This window comes from Manis javanica, chromosome 4, assembly GCF_040802235.1.
Source record: "Manis javanica isolate MJ-LG chromosome 4, MJ_LKY, whole genome shotgun sequence".
Taxonomy (NCBI): Eukaryota; Metazoa; Chordata; class Mammalia; order Pholidota; family Manidae; genus Manis; species Manis javanica.
The window spans coordinates 163,616,287-163,635,981 of record NC_133159.1 but is presented as its reverse complement, the minus strand read 5'-3'; the positions used below and the strand labels follow the sequence as shown (position 1 = coordinate 163,635,981).

The window sequence follows — 19,695 nt, the reverse complement described above, 5'->3', positions numbered from 1 at the left end:
ACTTCTCAAAGCTGATGAAGCAAGATAGATTAGACTAGAACTAACCTAGATCTTTTGTCCTCCTGGTGACTCCTAATGCCGGATTTGTTCCATTGATTCCATGACAGGGACAAGTGAAAGCTACTAGCATTCTATGCTTTTGAGATAATCCTTGATAATGGATAGTAATTTAAAGATTAAACCATCATAAAGTACATTTTTAGCATTGGTATTGGTTTTGCCTGTTTTTAGATGGAAGCTAGCATTTTTTAAATTATCTATGTGAACCAGACAATACAAAGTAAACTTATATAGTAGAGTCATTGCAAATTAATGGGTATCAGTTTTTTAGATGAGGATAGTAAGGTCCAAGAGAAAAATCCACATGCATAGTAAATAAGAGAATGAAAGAGTTGGAAGCAGAACCTAAGGTCTTCTCAACTTCAAAGAACCTTTCATTTTTATAAAAACAAATGGAAGAAAATAGATTAACTTAATATTACATCCATTATAATTCTATATAGTATGAATTGACAAGTGCTTAGAAAGTTCTTTCTTTTTGAATGTTATGGTGCCCATTGGGCATGCAATCCCATTATAATTTTCTTATTTCACATGTACGTTGCTGATTTAGAAAAGAGCTTAAAAGTAAATTTGGGATCATTGATATTACCTTACCCATGTGTTTTCAGTTTTCATTTCATATTTAGGTAGGAGAACTATGCTAAAATTTGGAATGATATGAGTAATTAAAAAAAAACAAATTTGGGGCATCAGGTTCTTCTTACTCCATTTTATTGTTAAGGGTATACTCAGAAATCTTACAATCATATAAGAATGTTCAGCTAAATTTTTTAAACCATTACTTGTACCAATAAACAGGCACTCAAATATCAAGTATGTACTATTAATTAGCTAATTTTTTTCTTCTGTTTCTACTGGTATTTTATCTTCTCTTTTAGAAACTTGTTACTATATACTTAGAGGAATTCTGTGTATCTCATTTCTTAGTTGGGATCTTAGCTCTCGTTATCCCAACTGAGAGATTACCCAAGGCCTTAATGATTCTGATTTCTCCTTCCCTCTTTTATACATTTTTATATGATCTTTATCATTTTCAGTAGAATCTTACAAAGGAAAGACAAATAATTTTCTGTGTTCCTTAAACCCAGAGACGTCAAAGGAGGAAATATCCTTCTGACACCAGGAGGCCAGGCGAAACTTGCTGACTTTGGATTTGCTTCCATGGCCTCTTCTGCCAAGTCTTTTGTGGGGACGCCGCATTGGTAAGCGTAGTCCTATCTGGTATTGATCCTCATAATTGAAATAGGCAGTGTGTGCTTGTCCTTTTATCAGGTGCTTTATGTTTCTCTTGGAAATACAGGGCTGCTTTAGATATTCCTCTAAGCACTGTAGTTTCAGATACAGATTTGAGGCGCTGCCCTTGTACCTCCTATTGTATCATTTGTCCCCCCTACGGTTCTTTCCTGTTATCATCTACATCATGTATTGGGGGTAGGAGTGAAAAAATTTAATTGTTTAAGAAGGGAGAAGATAGAAATGCTAAGTGGAAATTTTCTTTAGATTTGTACTTACTGTGTGTCAGTATCTTCTGAATAAGAGTCCCTGAAGACTGGTAGCTGATCAGGAACTTTTTGTTTTCATTTTTCATTGTGGAGAATTTCTAGTATACAGGGAAAGAGACAAAAATATAACGAAGGCTCACACAGCGGTCAGCTCAGCCTAACAGCACTACCCCAGGGCCTGGCTGCCCTGTGTACTTGATCTTCTTGCCCTCCCTCCCACCTCCAGTTACTTGAAGCAACTTCTAGACATCATCTAATTTTATTCATAAATAATTCCATATTAATGGCAGCAAGTCTGAAGGGAATAATTTTCCACATCTTCAACTTCCATAGATGTCCTCTCTCTGTACATGCTGAGAAGTGTCTCAGGTCTACTGCATCTTCTTTTCCACCTACGTTTCAAATCTCCCAACTCCCAGTTTGTTAAAGAAAGGCTTCTCACCCATCCTGAATAGTAGAGTGATGCATTGCTCTGAGAATTAAAAGCCTCAAACCGTCACCAGAGGGACAACTTGAGAACACGTAACATCTAGAATATATAGCATCAGAAATATTGAAGAGCTAGGACACCAAGTTTTGACACAGGGCCTTCTGCCTTCACAGTCATCTCTCCTCAGTTCCTTTGGCTCCTTGCTCTTTCTTTTCCCCAATTATCCTTCCTCCCATCTTCTTTTCTAGGGAATCAAAAATGATCTCATTTATAACTGGGACAATTGTCGTGAGGACACACTAACATGTTATTTACAATGAAAAATGAAGTTTGGCATTTCCTGACAGAAAATAATTCTGATTTGAATGGCTGATATGACCATGCAGACTGGGTTTGCTAATTAGGTTATTATACAGCAGTGTTTTTAATGAATTGAATGAGTGAAGTCCTCAGCTCCAAGTTGTAAATATCTGTAAAGCACATATACAAAATAATGTATATACATATGTGTGCATTATATCCTTTGCAACTATTAAGTTTATAAAATTTAGATACCAACTCAAAAATGTATAAGCGGATACATTTTTAAAATAAATTCATTGGAAGTAAGAAAATAAAAAGTTTGAAGACTACTGTTCTGTATGACCAAAAATTTCTTATGTAGAACCCTAGTTTAGATAGAATCCTCTTCCCCTGTATAAAAAAAGGGTTCTTTGGACAAATAATGCTTACTAATGGTCCCCCTCTTTACAAATCAGTGATCAATATTAGATACTAGAAAGGAGCTAGAAAGTTGTGCATTAAAAACAAAACTACTTTTTTAACTTTGTTGAACTTAGTGACTCCCCAAGCTTACTTCAACATCTTAACACATTAGAAGCCCTCTGTTATCGGCAATTGAAAGTTACAGATGTATTAATTTGTATATGGTATATTAGGAACACAGCACTATGTATTTACATACTTTTACACACAGGAACACACATACGCCTGGTGACAATGTTATTAAGCAGTCAGAAACTGTTCTAAATGTTTGTCTGTGCTTAACAAGTACAAAGGAAGGATAAGGTGAAGCACCAGTGAGAACATTAGAGTCTACCTGAAGATGCGACTTAACGTTTCATTTTATAACCAAGACGCCTCCAAAGTTAATAATTGTATGGTTTATTTAGTTATGAGTGGCTGTCCTAGCCACTTTTATCACAGAACACTACTCTTATTTGCGAAAAAGACCGACAAATGGCTTATTCATGGTTGCTTATTGTGGTAGATATTTTCTCAGCTAAATGTAGTGAGTTTGTTTACTTCAAGAAAACAAGTGCCAGTGATAAAATGCCCTCTTTCGAGCAAAATTTAGACTTTTATAGTAAGATGCTGAAACCAAAATGTTTGAGAACTGCTGGCATAAAGGCTATACAATATTACAATCTGCAAACTTGAATTGATGCAGAATACAACCCTGCTCTGGGGAGTTTTTCCTCCAGGATGCTGGTACCTGATCATGACAAATGGTGAGAATAAGTCTAACACTGTGTGCGCAATGGTAAATATTTACCTCACAACCTGTAATGCATTTCCCGTTATAAGAATTCTTATGTCCAGATATATCATCTGGAATTCACACAGGGATTCTCCATGTGGATGGTCATTACGTTTTTATAGAACAGTATACTTTTCATTTCTCTTTTAACTTTAAGTAACATTTTATGTTTTAGGATGGCCCCCAGAAATAATTTTAGGCAGGAATGAACAACAATATGATAACAAAGTCGATATATGGTCTCTTGGAATAACATGCATTGAACTAGGTAAGCATTGCTCTTTATTACTGCGTAGTAAGTTTTGATCAATGTTTTATCTCAATTTCTGTACCAAATTACAGATTTTTATTTTTATGTCAGTGTTTAAGGGGAGCAATATATCTATCAAGGTTGTCACTTTGGTTATTTGGCATTTTGTGTATATATATATATATATATATATATATATATATATATATATATATATATGTAAATTTAGGCATATTACATTTGCTGTATTAAATTAGGTCTAAAATAGTTTCTACTGTGGTATTAATTTTGAGGTATCTGTGTGTAACATTTAATGAGTATTTGTTAAACACCTAGAATATGTCTGTGGTTATAAATTTACCATCTATGAAGGGTCTCTAAAGCATTCATGAATTACTTACCGCTACTTAGGTTACTTAATACTTTGTGTTAGGTATGAGGATTAGATTATCAGGCTGCATAGCTTATTGTACAGTTTGATTTTTTTTTGGTATCATTAATCTACAATTACATGAAGAACATTATGTTTACTAGGCTTCCCCCTTCACCAAGTCCCCCCCACATACCCCTTCACAGTCACTGTCCATCACCATACTAAGATGCTGTAAAATCACTACTTGTCTGCTCTGTGTTGCACAGCCCTCCCCGTGCCCCCCTCGCACTATACATGCTAATAGTAATGCCCTCTTTCTTTTTCCCCGCCATTATCCCTCCCTTCCCACCCATCCTCCCCAGTCCCTTTCCCTTTGGTAACTGTTAGTCCATTCTTGGGTTCTGTGATTCTGCTGCTATTTTGTTCCTTCAGTTTTCCTTTGTTCTTATACTCCACATGTGAGTGAAATCATTTGGTCCTTGTCTTTCTCCACCTGGCTGATTTCACTGAGCATAATACCTTCTAGCTCCATCCATGTTGTTGCAAATGGTAGGATCTGTTTTTTCCTTATGGCTCAGTAATATTCCATTGTGTATAGGTACCACATCTTCTTTATCCATTCATCTACTGATGGACATTTAGGTTGCTTCCATATCTTGGCTATTGTAAATAGTGCAGTGATAAACATAGGGGTGCATCTGTCTTTTTCAAACTGGGGTGCTGCATTCTTAGGCCATAAGTATACAATGGTGAAAGGACAGACTTCAACAGCTGGTGTTGGCAAAACTGGATGGCTACATGCAAGAGAGAGAAGCTAGATTACTGTCTATGACTCTCTACACACAAAAGTAAACTCAAAGTAGATCAAAGATCTAGATGTTAGACGTGTAACCATAAAACTCTTAGACGAAAACATAGGCAAAGATCTCTCAAACATAAGTGTGAGCAGTTTTTTCCTGTACACAACTGCTCAGGAAATGGAAACAAAATAACAAATGACCACGTGGGCGTATATACGAAACCAAAATGCTCCTGTACAGCAAAGGATACCATCAACAGAACAAAAATGTAACCTACAGTGTGGGAGAGTATACTTGTAAATGATTTTTCCTATTAAGGGTTAACATCCAAAATATATAAAGAACTCATACTACTAAACACCAAAAAAAAAAAAAAAAAAAAACCCGACTAAAAAATGGGCAGAGACCAGAACAGACATTTTCCCAAAGCTGAAATACAGATGGCCAACAATGAAAAGATGCTCCACATCACTAATCATCAGGGAAATGCAACTTAAGACGACAATAGTATATCACCTCAGACCGGTTAGAATGGCCTCTGTCCAAGAGAAAAGAAAAAACAAGTGTTGGCAAGGATGTGGAGAAAGGGGAACCTTTCTACCCTCTTGTTGGGAATGTAAATTGGACCAGCCGCTGTGGAAAGCAGTGCGTAGGTTACTAAAAAAACTAAAAATAGAAATGCCATATGACCCAGTAATTCCAATTCTAGAAATTTACCTGAAGAAAACAAAATCCCTGATTCAAAAAGATGGATGCACCGCTCTGTTTATTGTTGCATTACAGTAGCCAAGTTATAGAAACAGCCTAACTGTCCATCAGTAGATAAGTGGATAAAGAAGAGGTGGTACATATACACAATGGAATATTATTCAGCCATAAGAAGAAAAGAAATCCTGCCATTTGCAACAACATGGATCAACCTAGAGGGTATTATGCTAAGTGAAATAAGCCAGGCAGAGACAAAACACCATATGATTTCACTTATTTGTGGAATCTAAACACAAAACAAAAGGAACACCATCGCAGTAGACTTATAGACACTGAGTCGTGACTGGTGGTTACTGTGGGGGAGGGATTGGGGTGAGTAGTTGAGGGTGAGGGCAGTAAAAGGGCACAAAAATTTTCAGTCATAAGCTGGTCACCAGGATAGTAGAATAGCATGGAAACTATAAGCACTGCTTCTGTAACATTTTGCTATGTTGACAGTAACTGCAGTAGCGGGGGTGAGGATTTAATATGGGTGACTGTAGAACCACTGTGTTGTATACTTGAAACCAATATAAGATTGAATATCAATGATACTTCAATTAAAAAAGTATTTGAAATGGAAAATATCCCTTGAATCCACTGAAGGCTACCGCATTCTAGATTTAGTAAATCTCTATGGTTTTTAGCTAAGTTCAGTGTTCTTTGACTAAATAGAGATGTTCAGCTTTATAGTAAATGACAGATCAAAAATCATACTCTGGTTTGATATATTGATGGTACACCACTTAGAATTTTTGAATACTTTAATAAATCACAGTAGAAACAAGTTATTTTATTCATTAAGAATTTCTTCAGTAATCCCTTCTCCTTCCTGGATCAAACTACTCATTCTTAAAGCTGTTGGGAGGACAGTATAAAGTAGGTTTCCATGTCACCTGCTGAGCCATGGTAGCCCGGCATGGTGTGTCAGAGTCCTGTGAGGAGAGGAGGGAGTTCCCACAGACAGAATGCCTTGTATGTGGAAGCAGAACCTGTGCAGGGAGGGCGGCAGTCAAGTTTGGGGATTCAGAGTCCTGGTGGGGTAACCAAAGCATTCAGACCTGGAAGTAGCCCAGCATGGGGTGTCAGAGGCCAAGGAGCACGTCCATATTTGGGGGTGGGTCACCTGACACAGTGGCAGTGCCTGATTGAAAGGAAGGGGGCTTCCCTCCTGAGGGCTGATGAGGGGGGCGTCACTGCCTAAAGTGATCCAGTTTGGATGGGGTGTCAGAACCTGAGTGGATGAAGTGGACATTCACACTGTAGACAGGCTTGGAATGGTGTTTGAAAACTTGATGGGAAAAGGGGAAAGGGTGTGGCCTAGATGGGAGACTGGCTATGTACAGGGGCGATTCATCAAATATATTAAGGATAATGAGAGTGAGGTTTCCTACTGTCAGAGAAGGGTGCTACAAACAACGGGAAGAGAAGGCTCGAATAAATAGTACCATAGCATTGGATTTGAGATATTGTAGTGAACTCAGTTGTTTTCAATAAACAACTAAAGATATTTAATGTGCAAGTATGAATACAAATATATGAGGGACGTGTGTGTTCCCTTCCTTTATCCACTGACAGGATCTAAGAGAAGTGACACGGGCAGTAGCAGTGAGCACACTGCCTGCCACGGCTCCTTGGAGCCGTGTCTGCAGTAGGGAAAGCATAAGATGATCCTGGAACATCTTAGTGGGCCAGAGAGCAAGGAGCTGAGCAGGGAATGCTGGAGCCATGCCGGAAAGGCAGACATCGGCTTCAGAAGATTCTCAACTGCTCAAAAATGAAACCATTTCAACATCAAAATAAATGATAGTAGCAAGTCATAAATTATTAAATGAAGAATCTAAATCTATACAATAAGAGAATAAAATGATCTTTATGCAAAACAGAATATTTATATAGACTCAAGTACCTTTTCACAAGTACTTAATAATTGCAAAGGAAAAAAGTGAAACTTCACCATGAAACCTTGTGGAATGGCCTTTAGTGATCAAAGTGAACGCCATCAATGACAAGACGATCTGAAACCACGGGCCTGTTCTATAGGATCATCATAGAATACACTGAGAAAAGCGTGACACTTGCTTCTGTGATATTCCTGCCCAGAGATGGTGTAAACTAAATTTAATAACAGCACAAAGCCAAACTGAGGGATATTCGAGAGTCAAAATTGTTATACTTGTGAATTGTCAAGGTCATGACTTCAACTGTCACCTTAAGACTAGAAAAAGAAGGGCAAATTCAATCACAGTAAAACAGAACAAAGACACCCAGAAAAGATCAAACCAGAAATCAATTAAATAGAAAATGAAAACAATAGAGAAAATCAATGAGGTCACAAATTAGTTCTTTGGGGAAATTAATGAAATTAATAAACCTCTGGCTAGATCAAACAGAAAGAAGACACAAACAACCAATATCAGGAATGACAGGGGACATGACTCCAGATTTTACACATATTAGAAGGATTTTAGAGATATTTTATGAACAATTTTATGTAAGTTTAAAACTTAGAAAAAATGGACATTTTCTTTAAGGGAAGAAGATGATTGAAGGTCATTTTTGCTACAAAGGACATTATTGGGACATTTGATAGAAACTACAATGGAGCTTGAAGATTAGATAATAGTCATGTATTCATTCATATTAATGGTCTGATTTAATGACTGTATTAGGTTCTCTTAGAATGTTCTTGTTTATTGGAAAAATACACTATTTAGAGATGTGCATCAGGGCTGCAATTTCCTCTCTATTGACTCACTTAACTAAGTTCTCTGAACTCTACTTGCAACTTTTTTCCTAAGTTGGGGTTTATTTAAAAAAAAAAAACTAACAGTGCATCCATGCTCCTATATAACAGGCACATATTTAACAGGAAGTTTTCTTTCTTTTATAGCGGAAAGAGACCCTCCTTTATATCATATGAATGCAAGGCGTGCCTTATATCTCATTACCAGAAATAACCCCCCTACACTGCAGTCTAATGAATGGTGAGTATGGCTGAGAGAGATATTGTTCAACATGGTAAAATTTAAATACTTTTTCATAATGTTATCAAAATGATTTCATTTCAATGAGGTGAAGTGTATATAACCTGAAGAAATATTAAAATAGCTTTATTTTATCCTTGCATCATGTTTATCCTTTATTATCTCTACTTTTCATAGCATATATATAACTCAGTTCAGAAATAAAAGATAGGTGATGCTACATGGGAGCAAAAAGTATGGCTTTTGTATAAAAAGTAATATACTTTTTGTACCTTAGCGACACATAGAACCCTGATTATATAATAAATAGCATGATTTAAACATTCATATTTTAAAACTGCAATATATAGATTGCCACAACCTGTATAGATATCTAATTGGGGAATGGTTTATAATTGATATGGTATAAAACATAGGTAAAAATGATTTGATAATTTATCAGAATTACCAGATAATTCATAATTTTTGGATGATTCTAATTGTTATTATTTATTATTCAGAATGTGCTTTGATGTTGCATCTCCTAGTGCTTCTTTGATAATACTGTTATTCATGTAAAGAAGTTTTATTGAGAACAGATGGACAATTTTAGGAAAGGATTTTTATCAGTGATAGAAAATTTTAATGGGAAAGTCTTCAGGTGTATCTAGCATTTGAAAAATTCGAGAAGACTATCTACTGTACTTAACAAATACTTTAAAATTCACAAGATGCATAAATTAGCAATAATTTATTTTTTATCATTACATTATTAAGGCAAGTTCACAGGTCTTTGCTGCTTCTGTAGAGATGTTTCGAAGAAATCTTGGCACAGTTTATGATGGTACATCTGAATAATAAATACACTAAACACAGGCTGTCTTTACACTGGTTGATACTTTAGGGATTCAAAAAAGAATTCTTGTATAAAAGAATTAAATCTTATTTGAATATTGATGACAAACATTGGTGGAACATTTTTTACTTACTGCCTTACTGAACTCTCATCAGTAACACTATATAATAGTAGGTTACAGAATTCTAATTTTTAAAAAATTTTTACTGTTTTCTGGAACTTTTGTCCATTTGCTCAAGGACACTAAATACTTAGGTATAAAAAATGTTCTTTCCAAAACAAATAACATGATATTCTGAAACATGCTATATGGAAGATGATCCAAGGGTCAAGCAAGAAAGAGATGTGGCTAGAGAAAAGAAAAAAAAATACTAAGAAGAATATTATCTTAGATTTGAATGCAAAAAGGGAAGGAAATGATTGACTTCCCTAATTTACCACAACGTAGAATGAGTTGTGATATTTAAGTATGTGAGAGCAGGATTTTAAAATAATGTGTGCACATCTATCTTTGGAAAAATGGGAAAGATTCATTAGTTGCTTTGCATAGCTTTTTATAGACTTACATGATGAAATATATAGTGTATTGTGGTCTGCTTTTTTTTATGATTTCTATTCTCCCTCCCACCCATAGGGACATGCCTTGATTTGTGGATGTGTTTTTAAAGGAAATAGCAATATGTTCACTTAATACTTTCCTTTACAATAGGTCCAGTTCTTTTCGCAACTTTGTAGAGTCTTGCCTCCAGAAAAAACCCTAAAGATCGCCCTACATCAAAGAAACTTTTAAAGGTCAGTTATACTCTGTTTTGTACACCTAAGAAATTATTTGAAAGAATGTGTTTTTATTCTTCTTTGATTCCGAATCAGTATTAAGTACGCTGTACTGGGTTTTGCTAAAATACTAATTTCATAATACCATTCTTTCTTGGAAATTTTCTTAGTTGCTAAGTTTTTTTCATTTTGTTTTTCAAAATTAACTGCTTTTACCATGTCTGAATAGAATATATAGTTAAATATTCAATATAGTAGTACTAAATGACTTAATTTTTATATGTGCAAGAATATATTCATGAGTTACAGCTACAAATTTTAACTCATATGGAACAATGTCATTTCAGAGGTGGCAAAGGCATAGTTTAACTTTGGATTTAATTTTTGTATCTACCATACTTTATATACCCTTCTGTCCTATATAAAGTCATATCGAAAGGAAGAGAAATGCATGTGTAATACATTTATAAAAATACTGTGTCGAGAAAAGATATTTCAAAAGAACTGTTAAAAATGAATATCACATTTTTGTTTCCTTTTGAGAAATATGTTTTTCTAACTTAGCAATGAAAGTATTTTAAAAGTAATGTGAATTCTATTCATTTTTCAATAGGTTTGGTTACCCTAATGTTAAATAAATTCTTAGTATATGCTTTCTGTTCCTCAAAAATGTTTTCATTTAGAGGTTCACATTTTATGAATAGCAATAATAAGTATTGTTCAATTTAATATAGTTCTTAAAACATCTAGATAAGGCATTCGTGAGTAGCAGATGACTATCTTTTTGTGACCCTAAGGAATTTTGTGGATTTTTCACTAGAAAATTATACTTTCAGCATGCACGTTTTAGAATCTCAAAGAAGTTCAGTTTTATTTTCACCAACACGCAGTTCAGTACACAAGGATATTGCAAGGATCATGTACATAATTAGGTAGGGTTATTTGCAACTACAGTATGTAGAAGAGCAGTATAAAGTTTCAGTAACACTTAGGGAATTCTAGGCCCTAAGCACACTTACAGTCTCAAATTCAAGCCCAAAAACTAGGTATTCACAATAGCAACAAAAGGTTTAGTATAGCTATGAATTATGTAAGTGAAAAATAAGCAGGATCCATTTGTAGAAAAACTATTAAATAACTCTAGAATTACAAGATATATTATTTTCAGATAAAAATGACCGAATATTATAAATAGATGGTACATACCAAGCTAAGGCTCAGGAAAAGGAAGAATGTGTCCTGGCTTCTTACATTTGCCTAATGAAGGCAAAAGAAGCTCTTTTGGTAATAACCCAGCCCACCAGGAATGCATACTTGACCTTGGGTTGATGCCAAACCTGCATATGTATTCATTTACCTGGTCCATTTTGTATATTGCCATTATTGAAAGTGATAGGAAGAATCTGTCAAGTGCATCCTTCCCTTTGGCCTAACCACATTTCTGTTGCAGTCTGTCATAAGGAAAAAGAATAAAATGGAAAAAAGTGACCTTACTGTATGAAGCTATTTATCTCAGAATGAAAAATTGAAAATAATTATCAGAATTAAAATAATGGTTATGTAATTTTGGCATGAACATTTTGAGGAAATAGTCTGTAGGCATTATGAGTTGAAATAACATAATACTTACAGCAATAAAAAGAGAATAATATATAGTTACAATTCTTCAGAGAAGAAATAAATCTGAGCTAATAAAGGGGGGTAAAAGTCTTAAAAGAATTCAAGATCATCTCATGAACTCCAGCGCACAAGTCATCTTTCTGCAATCTGTGTGCTCACTACAAAAACAAAATCTATACTTGGAAAATTTCTGAGAAGACATAAATATCCAAAAAATACCAAATGTAATGATGATAATCTTATAGTAGAATTGTTCTTTCTACTTTTCTGTATTTGATAATGTTAAGCTTTATTAAATATTAATGGTAAAAATCACTAATACATAACGTCTTTTAATCAACTGCTAGTGTTTTATGAAGTTTCATTTAAGCAACATAAAGGAGCCCATAATACCCAAGTAGTATGTTATGTAATTCACCATCAGTAAACACATTCCTGTTGAAATCTAATGTAATTCAGAACTGATAGTGTCTCCTCTATGAAACCAGTTCTAAGAATTTGTAAGCATTTACTTAGAGCTCTAATTGGACTTAATTCTTAATGTTTACTTAGGACTCTGATTATCTTCAACTCTGCATTTTCATTTGGCCAACAAAGGTGTCATATGTTCAAAGTTTTCATAAAAAGTACAGGGGAAGTTATGTAGGCACAGAGTGTATACAAGTAAATTAAAATTTATAAATCTAAGAAGTAAAAAGCATAGCAGAATTAGATAAACCATAGATTACATGCATTATCTATAATTATTTAGGATAGTAACTCTAGGGTCCAAGAAGGGATTCATATTGTTCTGAATGAAAAAAATATATAGGTCTCAACCTGACTTTTGCCTTCTACTCTTAACCAGGACCCCCTTTGTGCTTCGGGAGCAACCCTACAACGGTGTTAATAGATCTCCTTCAAAGGGCAAAGGGAAGAAAAAAAAAAGAGTGCTGGACAATCTGCACAATCGAAACAAGAAGGTCCTTTCCCAGGAGGCACATAAAGGGCCGGCAGTAGAAGCACAGGAAGGAAAGGTAATAACTTAGAAACGGCTCAAGTATTGGGGTCTCTTTATTGGCTTCTTTCCTTATGGAACTTTTCTTGCCAAGAATCTTTTATATCAGTGGTTTCCAGATTGTGTCTTCACAGTGATTCTCTGAGGTCCCAGGTGGAGAAAAAGGTTTTGCATTCTTTAAACCAAACTCTCGGTAGTGGACATCAGCATAGTAAAGCCTGTGTGAAGTCTTTTATTAGAGAAACCTGTTCAACTTTTATTTTAATCTAGTCCCTCTCAAAATTCTGGTCTACTGAACACTTTTTTGCCTGATTGTCTGATGGCATGGGGACACGCTTTGTGAAGTATTTGAAATTACCGCGTTTTGGAAGTTGACGGTGCTCACAGAGAAGTCATTAGAATTACCAACCATTCTTCCCTTATCTTGTTTATTGTATAAACCTCTCCCCCAGTGCCTTTTGTGTAATGGTTGATACATGTTTATTAAATTGGAAATTTCTTGCATTTTTATAAATAAATGGAATGAATGAATGAATGAATGAAATAAACCATGTGGACTTAGTTAAATTTATCCTGGGGGGAAAAAAATTACCAAGGATTCTTATTCTGTTACTGAGAACACTTCATTCTTTTCAGTTGTGTATAGGAATTCATTCCTCTACATGGTTCTAAAATACTCATTTTATAGGTGAGTAAAGTAAGGCTCAGAGTGGTTAACTAACTTACTGTAGAAGCATATGGGTTCAGATTCATATATTACTCTTGAGACCAAGTTGTTTCCATGTTACCATGTTTCCAAGTTTGCAGTAGAAATGTTACAAAACTTCCTCAAAGGAAAATATAAAGCTTATGATTTGTGGAGCTATCTTTTTTTAGTCTAAGTATTTTCTGTTTTCTTCTTTGCTCATGTCTCAATGCCAAAGCTTTGATTCTTTTTTATTGCTTTCTATTGAGAAAGATCCCTGCATTCTTAAAACAGTAGTAGTTACTTTTCTTTTTAATAAACACTACATAATTAATGAACTATAAAATAGAAGACTTTCTTACATACAGTTTTGGTATTTTTGATATTGTTTTTTTAGTTCTAACACTAGTCACTAGAAAGTTGGGGCTATTTTAGGTATATGAATTACTTTAGTAAAGTGAAATTAATAAAATTCTAATGTCATTAAACATTAGAATAAACAGCAACTTTTTAAGGCAGTGGATGTAAAAAAAAGATCCTCCATATACTATGGGTCCTGTATTTATTATTCTGCATATCTGACAGAGTTTCGGTATGGTAAGACTGTAATATTGGTGCCCAGTTTAAGGCTGTGGATGTAAGAAAAGATCCTCCATATACTATGGGTCCTGTATTTATTATTCTGGCATATCTGACAGAGTTTCGGTATGGTAAGACTGTAATATTGGTGCCCAGATACCAAAGTTTGCCGGGTTTCTTGGGAAGAACAGTCTTCTAATTATGATTAAATATATATACAATTTTTAATTTTACATAAAAATAGGTAGGAATTAATATTAAATTACTCAGTGGAAGAAGTTTAGGCTAAAGACTATATTCTGAGAAGAAAAGAAATATAAAAGGCTTCAATAAAAAATAACTAAAAGGGATGTTTATAGGATTAAAAAAAAAAGGTTGGGGTTTGGTTTCACCATTGGAATCACTGAGAAATGAGCAGCATCTCTGTGTATACCCCATGAGATGTGTAGTAGAAATGGATTTCAAAATAATGTCAAAAATTTTAGAGAAAAGACTACCCTTTGGAAATAACTCTGAATTGATTAACTTTTTCACTTGGTTGGGCTTTTTGGTATTTACTGTCGGTCATTTTTTTAATCTGTCAACTAACAACTGATAAACTTTCTGGTCTTGGCAAATACAAGGAATTTCTCAAAATAGACCACTAACATTCTGAAGACTGTGTGTGCCAAGCGGTGTGCTAGATGCTAATAATCAAGAATTCAGGAGATAAAGATATTTGAATCTAATACTCTTTTCCCTCAGGACCAAGATCACGGTGTTGGACAGACAGGAGCAGTGAATATTGGAAATCATCAGTCTGTTCCCCGTGTGTCCAACAAGACCAGGAGTCAAAGCTACAAGAGTGAGCTACACGTGACGGAGGGAATCCACACAGTCATGTCTAATAATTCTGCCATCCATCCGGAATCTGTAAGTATTTGGATTTCAGTGAAAAAAAATTCAACTTTGGTAACTAATTTTCCTAGTCTGGTTTGTTTAAGAGTTTGGGGTTTTTTTTCCTTTGATGTATCAGAAGTTTGGAACATAATTTTAGGCAACTTATTTTAAAATGGCAAAAGGCTTTTTAATTCCCAGTTTAATGTCTGCATTTAGGAAACGTGTTTTGAGAATGCAAAAAGAATATTTTTTAAATCTTAGAATAATTAAATCAATAAATACCATATAATGTATTAATTGAAGTTACTTAGATGAAAACGAAGGTATTTAAAAATAGTAACTATTCAACATGATATTAATGATAATGGTTGCCTTTGGGACGTGGAGAAAGGTTTAAGGTGGGTGATAATGGAAAGTGATTTTTGTGTTTTCCATAATGTTTACATTTTTTAAATAAAACTGGGTGTAATTGTAGAAATTACAACTTCTCAGTTTAGGAAATGTGGATGTTTGCTACACTTTCATGTGTAAGATTTTAAATTTTCTTGAAAACATTGGAAGGTCAGGTAACTCGTTTTCACAATTGATAGGAATGCTTCCTTTTTAACTTCACTGCTTTCAGTATTACCAAAAGTTACTAGGCACAATAGCTAAAAGATGGAAACAACCCAAGTGTTCATTAACACATGAATGGATAAACAAACCATAGTGTGTGTGGTGTGTGTGTGTATATATATATATATATATATATATATATACACATCTACAGTGGAATATTACTCAGCTGTGAAAAGGAACGGCGTTCGGATATATGCTACAATGTGAGCGAACCTTGAAAAAATGCTAAGTGATATAAGCCAGACACAAAAGGAAAAATATTATTAGAGTTCCACTTATACGAAATATCTAAAATAGGCGAATTCACAGAAAGTAGATTAGAGGTTTCTGAGGGGCAAGTGGAAGATGAAATAAATACTTTTATTTATTTATTTATTTTATGATCTTGGTGTCATTAATGTACAATCACATGAGCAACACTACAGTTACTAGACTCCCCCTATTACCAAGTCCCCACCACATACCCCAGAACAGTCACTGTCCATCAGCATAGTAAGATGCTACAAACATGTACATGTCTTTGAACATGATGTTTTAATTTCTGTGACAAATACATAGGATAAAATGGCTGAGTCATAGGGCATATGTATGTTTGACTTTCATAAGAAACATACAGGTATTTTTTCTCTGATATGTCCTGCAAATATTTTTTCTCCATCTGTGATAAATTAAAATTTTTAGTTTTAAAATCCAATTCAAACAACCCATTAAAAATGAGTGAAGGCCATGAAAAAGCTAAGAACTTTTCCTCTAAAATCAGGAATAAGACAAGGATGCCTACTCACAACACTTTTATTCAACAGAGTATTGGAAGTCCTAGCTACATTATCAGGCAAGACAAATATAAAAGGCACCCACTCTGGTGAGGAAGAAGTGAAACAGTCATTGTTTGGAGATGACCCGATGCTACATAAAAAAAGCCCTAAAGACTCCACCAAAAAACTATTCAAATTAATATATAAACTATACCTCAATTTTTAAAAATGTGTTAAAGACTTGAAAAGACATTTATCCAAAGAATGTATACAAATGGCCAACAGCACATGAAAATATACTCAATATAATTAGTCATTAGAGAAACGCAAATTAAAACTATAATGAGTACCACCTTACAGCCACTAGGATGGCCAGCTATTTTGTTGTTGTTGTTAAGGTATCATTGATATACAATCATATGAAGGTTTCACATGAGCAACACTGGTTACTACATTCACCCATATTATTGAGTTCCCACCTAACACCCCATTGAAGTCACTCTCCATCAACGTAATAAGATGCTATAGAATCACTGCTTGTCTTCTCTGTGCTATTACTGCCTTCCCCATCTCCCCCCTCTACACTATGTGTACTAATCATAAAGGCCCTTAATCCTTTTCTCCCTGCCTTCCCACCCACCCTTCCCACCCCTTTCCCTTTGGTAACTGCTAGTCCCTTCTTGGACTGTGTGAGTCTGCTGCTGTTTTGTTAGGTGGTTAGCTATTAAGAGAGAAAAACAAAAACAAAGATGGAAAATAACAACTAGAGAGCACGTGGAGAAATTGGAACTCCTGCTATATATTGCTGGTAAGAATGTAAAATGTCAGCTGCTGTGGTAAACAGTTGATGATTTCTCAAAAAGTTTAACATAGCATTTCCCCATGATTCAGCAATTCTACTCCTAGATATATACCCAAAACAATTGAAAGCAGGTACTTAAACAAATGCATATACACAAATGTTCACAAGAGCAGTATTCACAATATCCAAAAGGTGGAAACAACACACAGGTCCAGCAACAAATAAATGTATAAACAAATGAGGGTATGGACATACAGTGGAATATTATTCACTATAAAAAGAAACGAAGTACTGTTGCATCCTGTACAATATGGATGAACCTTGGAAACATGCTAGGTGAAAGAAGCCAGATACAGCAGGTCACATATTATATGAAACATCCAAAATAGATAAATCCATAGACAGAAAATAGATTGGTGGTTACCAGAAGGGGAGATGGGGGAGCAACTGCTTAAAACATACAGGGTTTTCTTCTGAAGTATTATATATGTTTTGTAACTAGATACGGGCAGTCTTGCAGAACATCATGAATATACTAAATACTATTGAATTGTTTACTTTAAATGATTAATCCTACATTATATAAATTTTGTCTCTGAGAATCCAGTTTGTACATTTTTTTCTTTACAATGGGGCAGTGGTTGCAGAACATCATGAATATACTAAATGCTACTGAATTGTTCACTTTAAATGGTTAATCTTACATTATCTGAATTTTGCCTCTGTTTGAGAATCCAGTTTGTACATTTTTTTCATTATAATCAGTGTTTTTTGTGTCCTACCCAAGAAACATTTGCTGACCCCAAGGTCATGATAATATTCTGTGTTTTCTCCTGCTCTCTGATTCTGGATTTTAGGTTTATGTCAAGTGACTCTTGTCAAGTTAATTTCTGTGTATAGCATGATTAAGCATTTATTTATTTAGAATACAGAGAACCAGGTGTTACAGCAGGATTTGTTAAAAACACTTTCCTTTCCTCTTTGAATTAACTTGACTTTTTGGTAGTAAATCAATTGACTGAATATATGTGGGTCTGTTTCCAGATTTCAGTGTGTTCCTTTGCTCTCTTCAGCCTGTCCTCATACCAATACTGCACTGTTTTGATTACTGAATTTAAATCTACCAACTTTCATATCCCCTCAAAATTTTGGCTATTCTAGGTGCTTTACATTCCCATTTAAATTTTAGAACCAGCTAGCTTGTCTGCTTTTTCAGATGAAATTTTATTAGAAGCTGTTGACTGGGATCTCCTACATGAATTACCTACTTAGTTGATAGTAGACTGGTCTAAGATGGTTTTGAAAGAAAAAGGTTTTGCTTTATTTCATTCTTTCCTCTCCATTGTTGTAGGTTACAAGGGAAATGGAAGAACATGAGCTCAGAAAACTTGAGCATCAGAAACAGCTGATGTCTCTGAAAGATAAGCTGAAGGCTGAGATGGATAAGCATCATCTCAGGTTAGAGAAAGATCTTGAAATGCAGCGTAACAACTTTGCTGCAAAAATGAAGAAACTGATCAAGAAACATCAGGCTGCTGTGGAAAAAGAGGTAGTTGACCGGTATTACTAATGTATTTATTCTAACTTGTGGCTATTTCAAAATTAACCAAGATGGCATTTTGATGTTAGGGTATCTGTTCCCCAGAACCAAGCAAATCAAATGGGGAAAGGGAAAAATATGTACATAATAGGTTAAATATCAAGTGCTGGGTCGGGAACCAGTAGGTACGGAATTATGTCCTGATAACTTGATAGTTTTATCATGTAACAGCGATTAAAGTCAGGTAGATCAGATTAAAGATGACGACGTGAGAGGTGAGACAGAGGCCTCCTCCCAAAACCACATATAATATGAAAATATTGTTAATACAACTAACCCTAAAAGATCAACAGGAAAGAAGGCAGCACCAGACTTCTTACACCTGGAGAAAAGAACAGACCTCAAAAAACGTAACATACCAAAGCCATGATCTGGGGGGCCCATGCTCTTCTCCCACCCCAGCTCACTGGCAGAAGGAAGAGAAATGGAGTGGAGACAGGGTGGAGGCCTAGGACTGCTGAACACCCAGCCCTGGAGATCTGCTGTGGGAGCAAGAACTTATATTACATGGTCCTCTGGAGATCAGTGGGGTTGGAAAGCTAAGACAGGAAGAATACTTGGACAGACTGAGATTCCAGCTGTTGTGGAAAACAGGGATTCACATCCAGCTGCTCTGGGAGAAAAGAAAGGCAGGCAGTATGAGAGACTTCCTAACAGTGAGAGGGCTACTAAATGGGCAAATATTGCACAGGGCTTGCTGTTCAGGAAAAAGGACAGGTAGACAAAACTGTTCAGGTGCACTCTGCCCAGCAGGTTGGGAACTTTTCAGGAACTTCAGGCACTCCATCCCCCTGGGTGGCTATACAGCTCCGAGGCCTTCCTCCATGATATGCAGCCTGCTGCACCTTCTGGCAGGCTG

The 19,695-nt window shown here is 35.2% G+C and overlaps 1 protein-coding gene and 1 long non-coding RNA gene across 8 annotated transcripts in view; both read left to right on the top strand.

Annotated features, from left to right (window-relative positions):
* Positions 1 to 3,713, top strand: part of LOC140849278 (serine/threonine-protein kinase TAO1-like) — a 135,688-nt gene extending 131,975 nt beyond the window's left edge. For all 7 annotated transcript variants that reach the window (XM_073236279.1, XM_073236276.1, XM_073236278.1 and 4 more), the window contains one exon: positions 1,152 to 3,713. In XM_073236279.1, the coding sequence (XP_073092380.1) occupies positions 1,152 to 1,269 (118 nt within the window). In that variant the 3' untranslated portion in view covers positions 1,270 to 3,713. The remainder of the gene's footprint in view (positions 1 to 1,151) is intronic.
* A 4-nt stretch (positions 3,714 to 3,717) lies between these two features.
* Positions 3,718 to 10,280, top strand: LOC140849302 (uncharacterized). The gene is made up of 3 exons (XR_012131045.1): positions 3,718 to 3,803; positions 8,599 to 8,692; positions 10,237 to 10,280. It is a non-coding gene; the product is annotated as an uncharacterized lncRNA (long non-coding RNA).
* Positions 10,281 to 19,695: the final 9,415 nt, after the last annotated feature.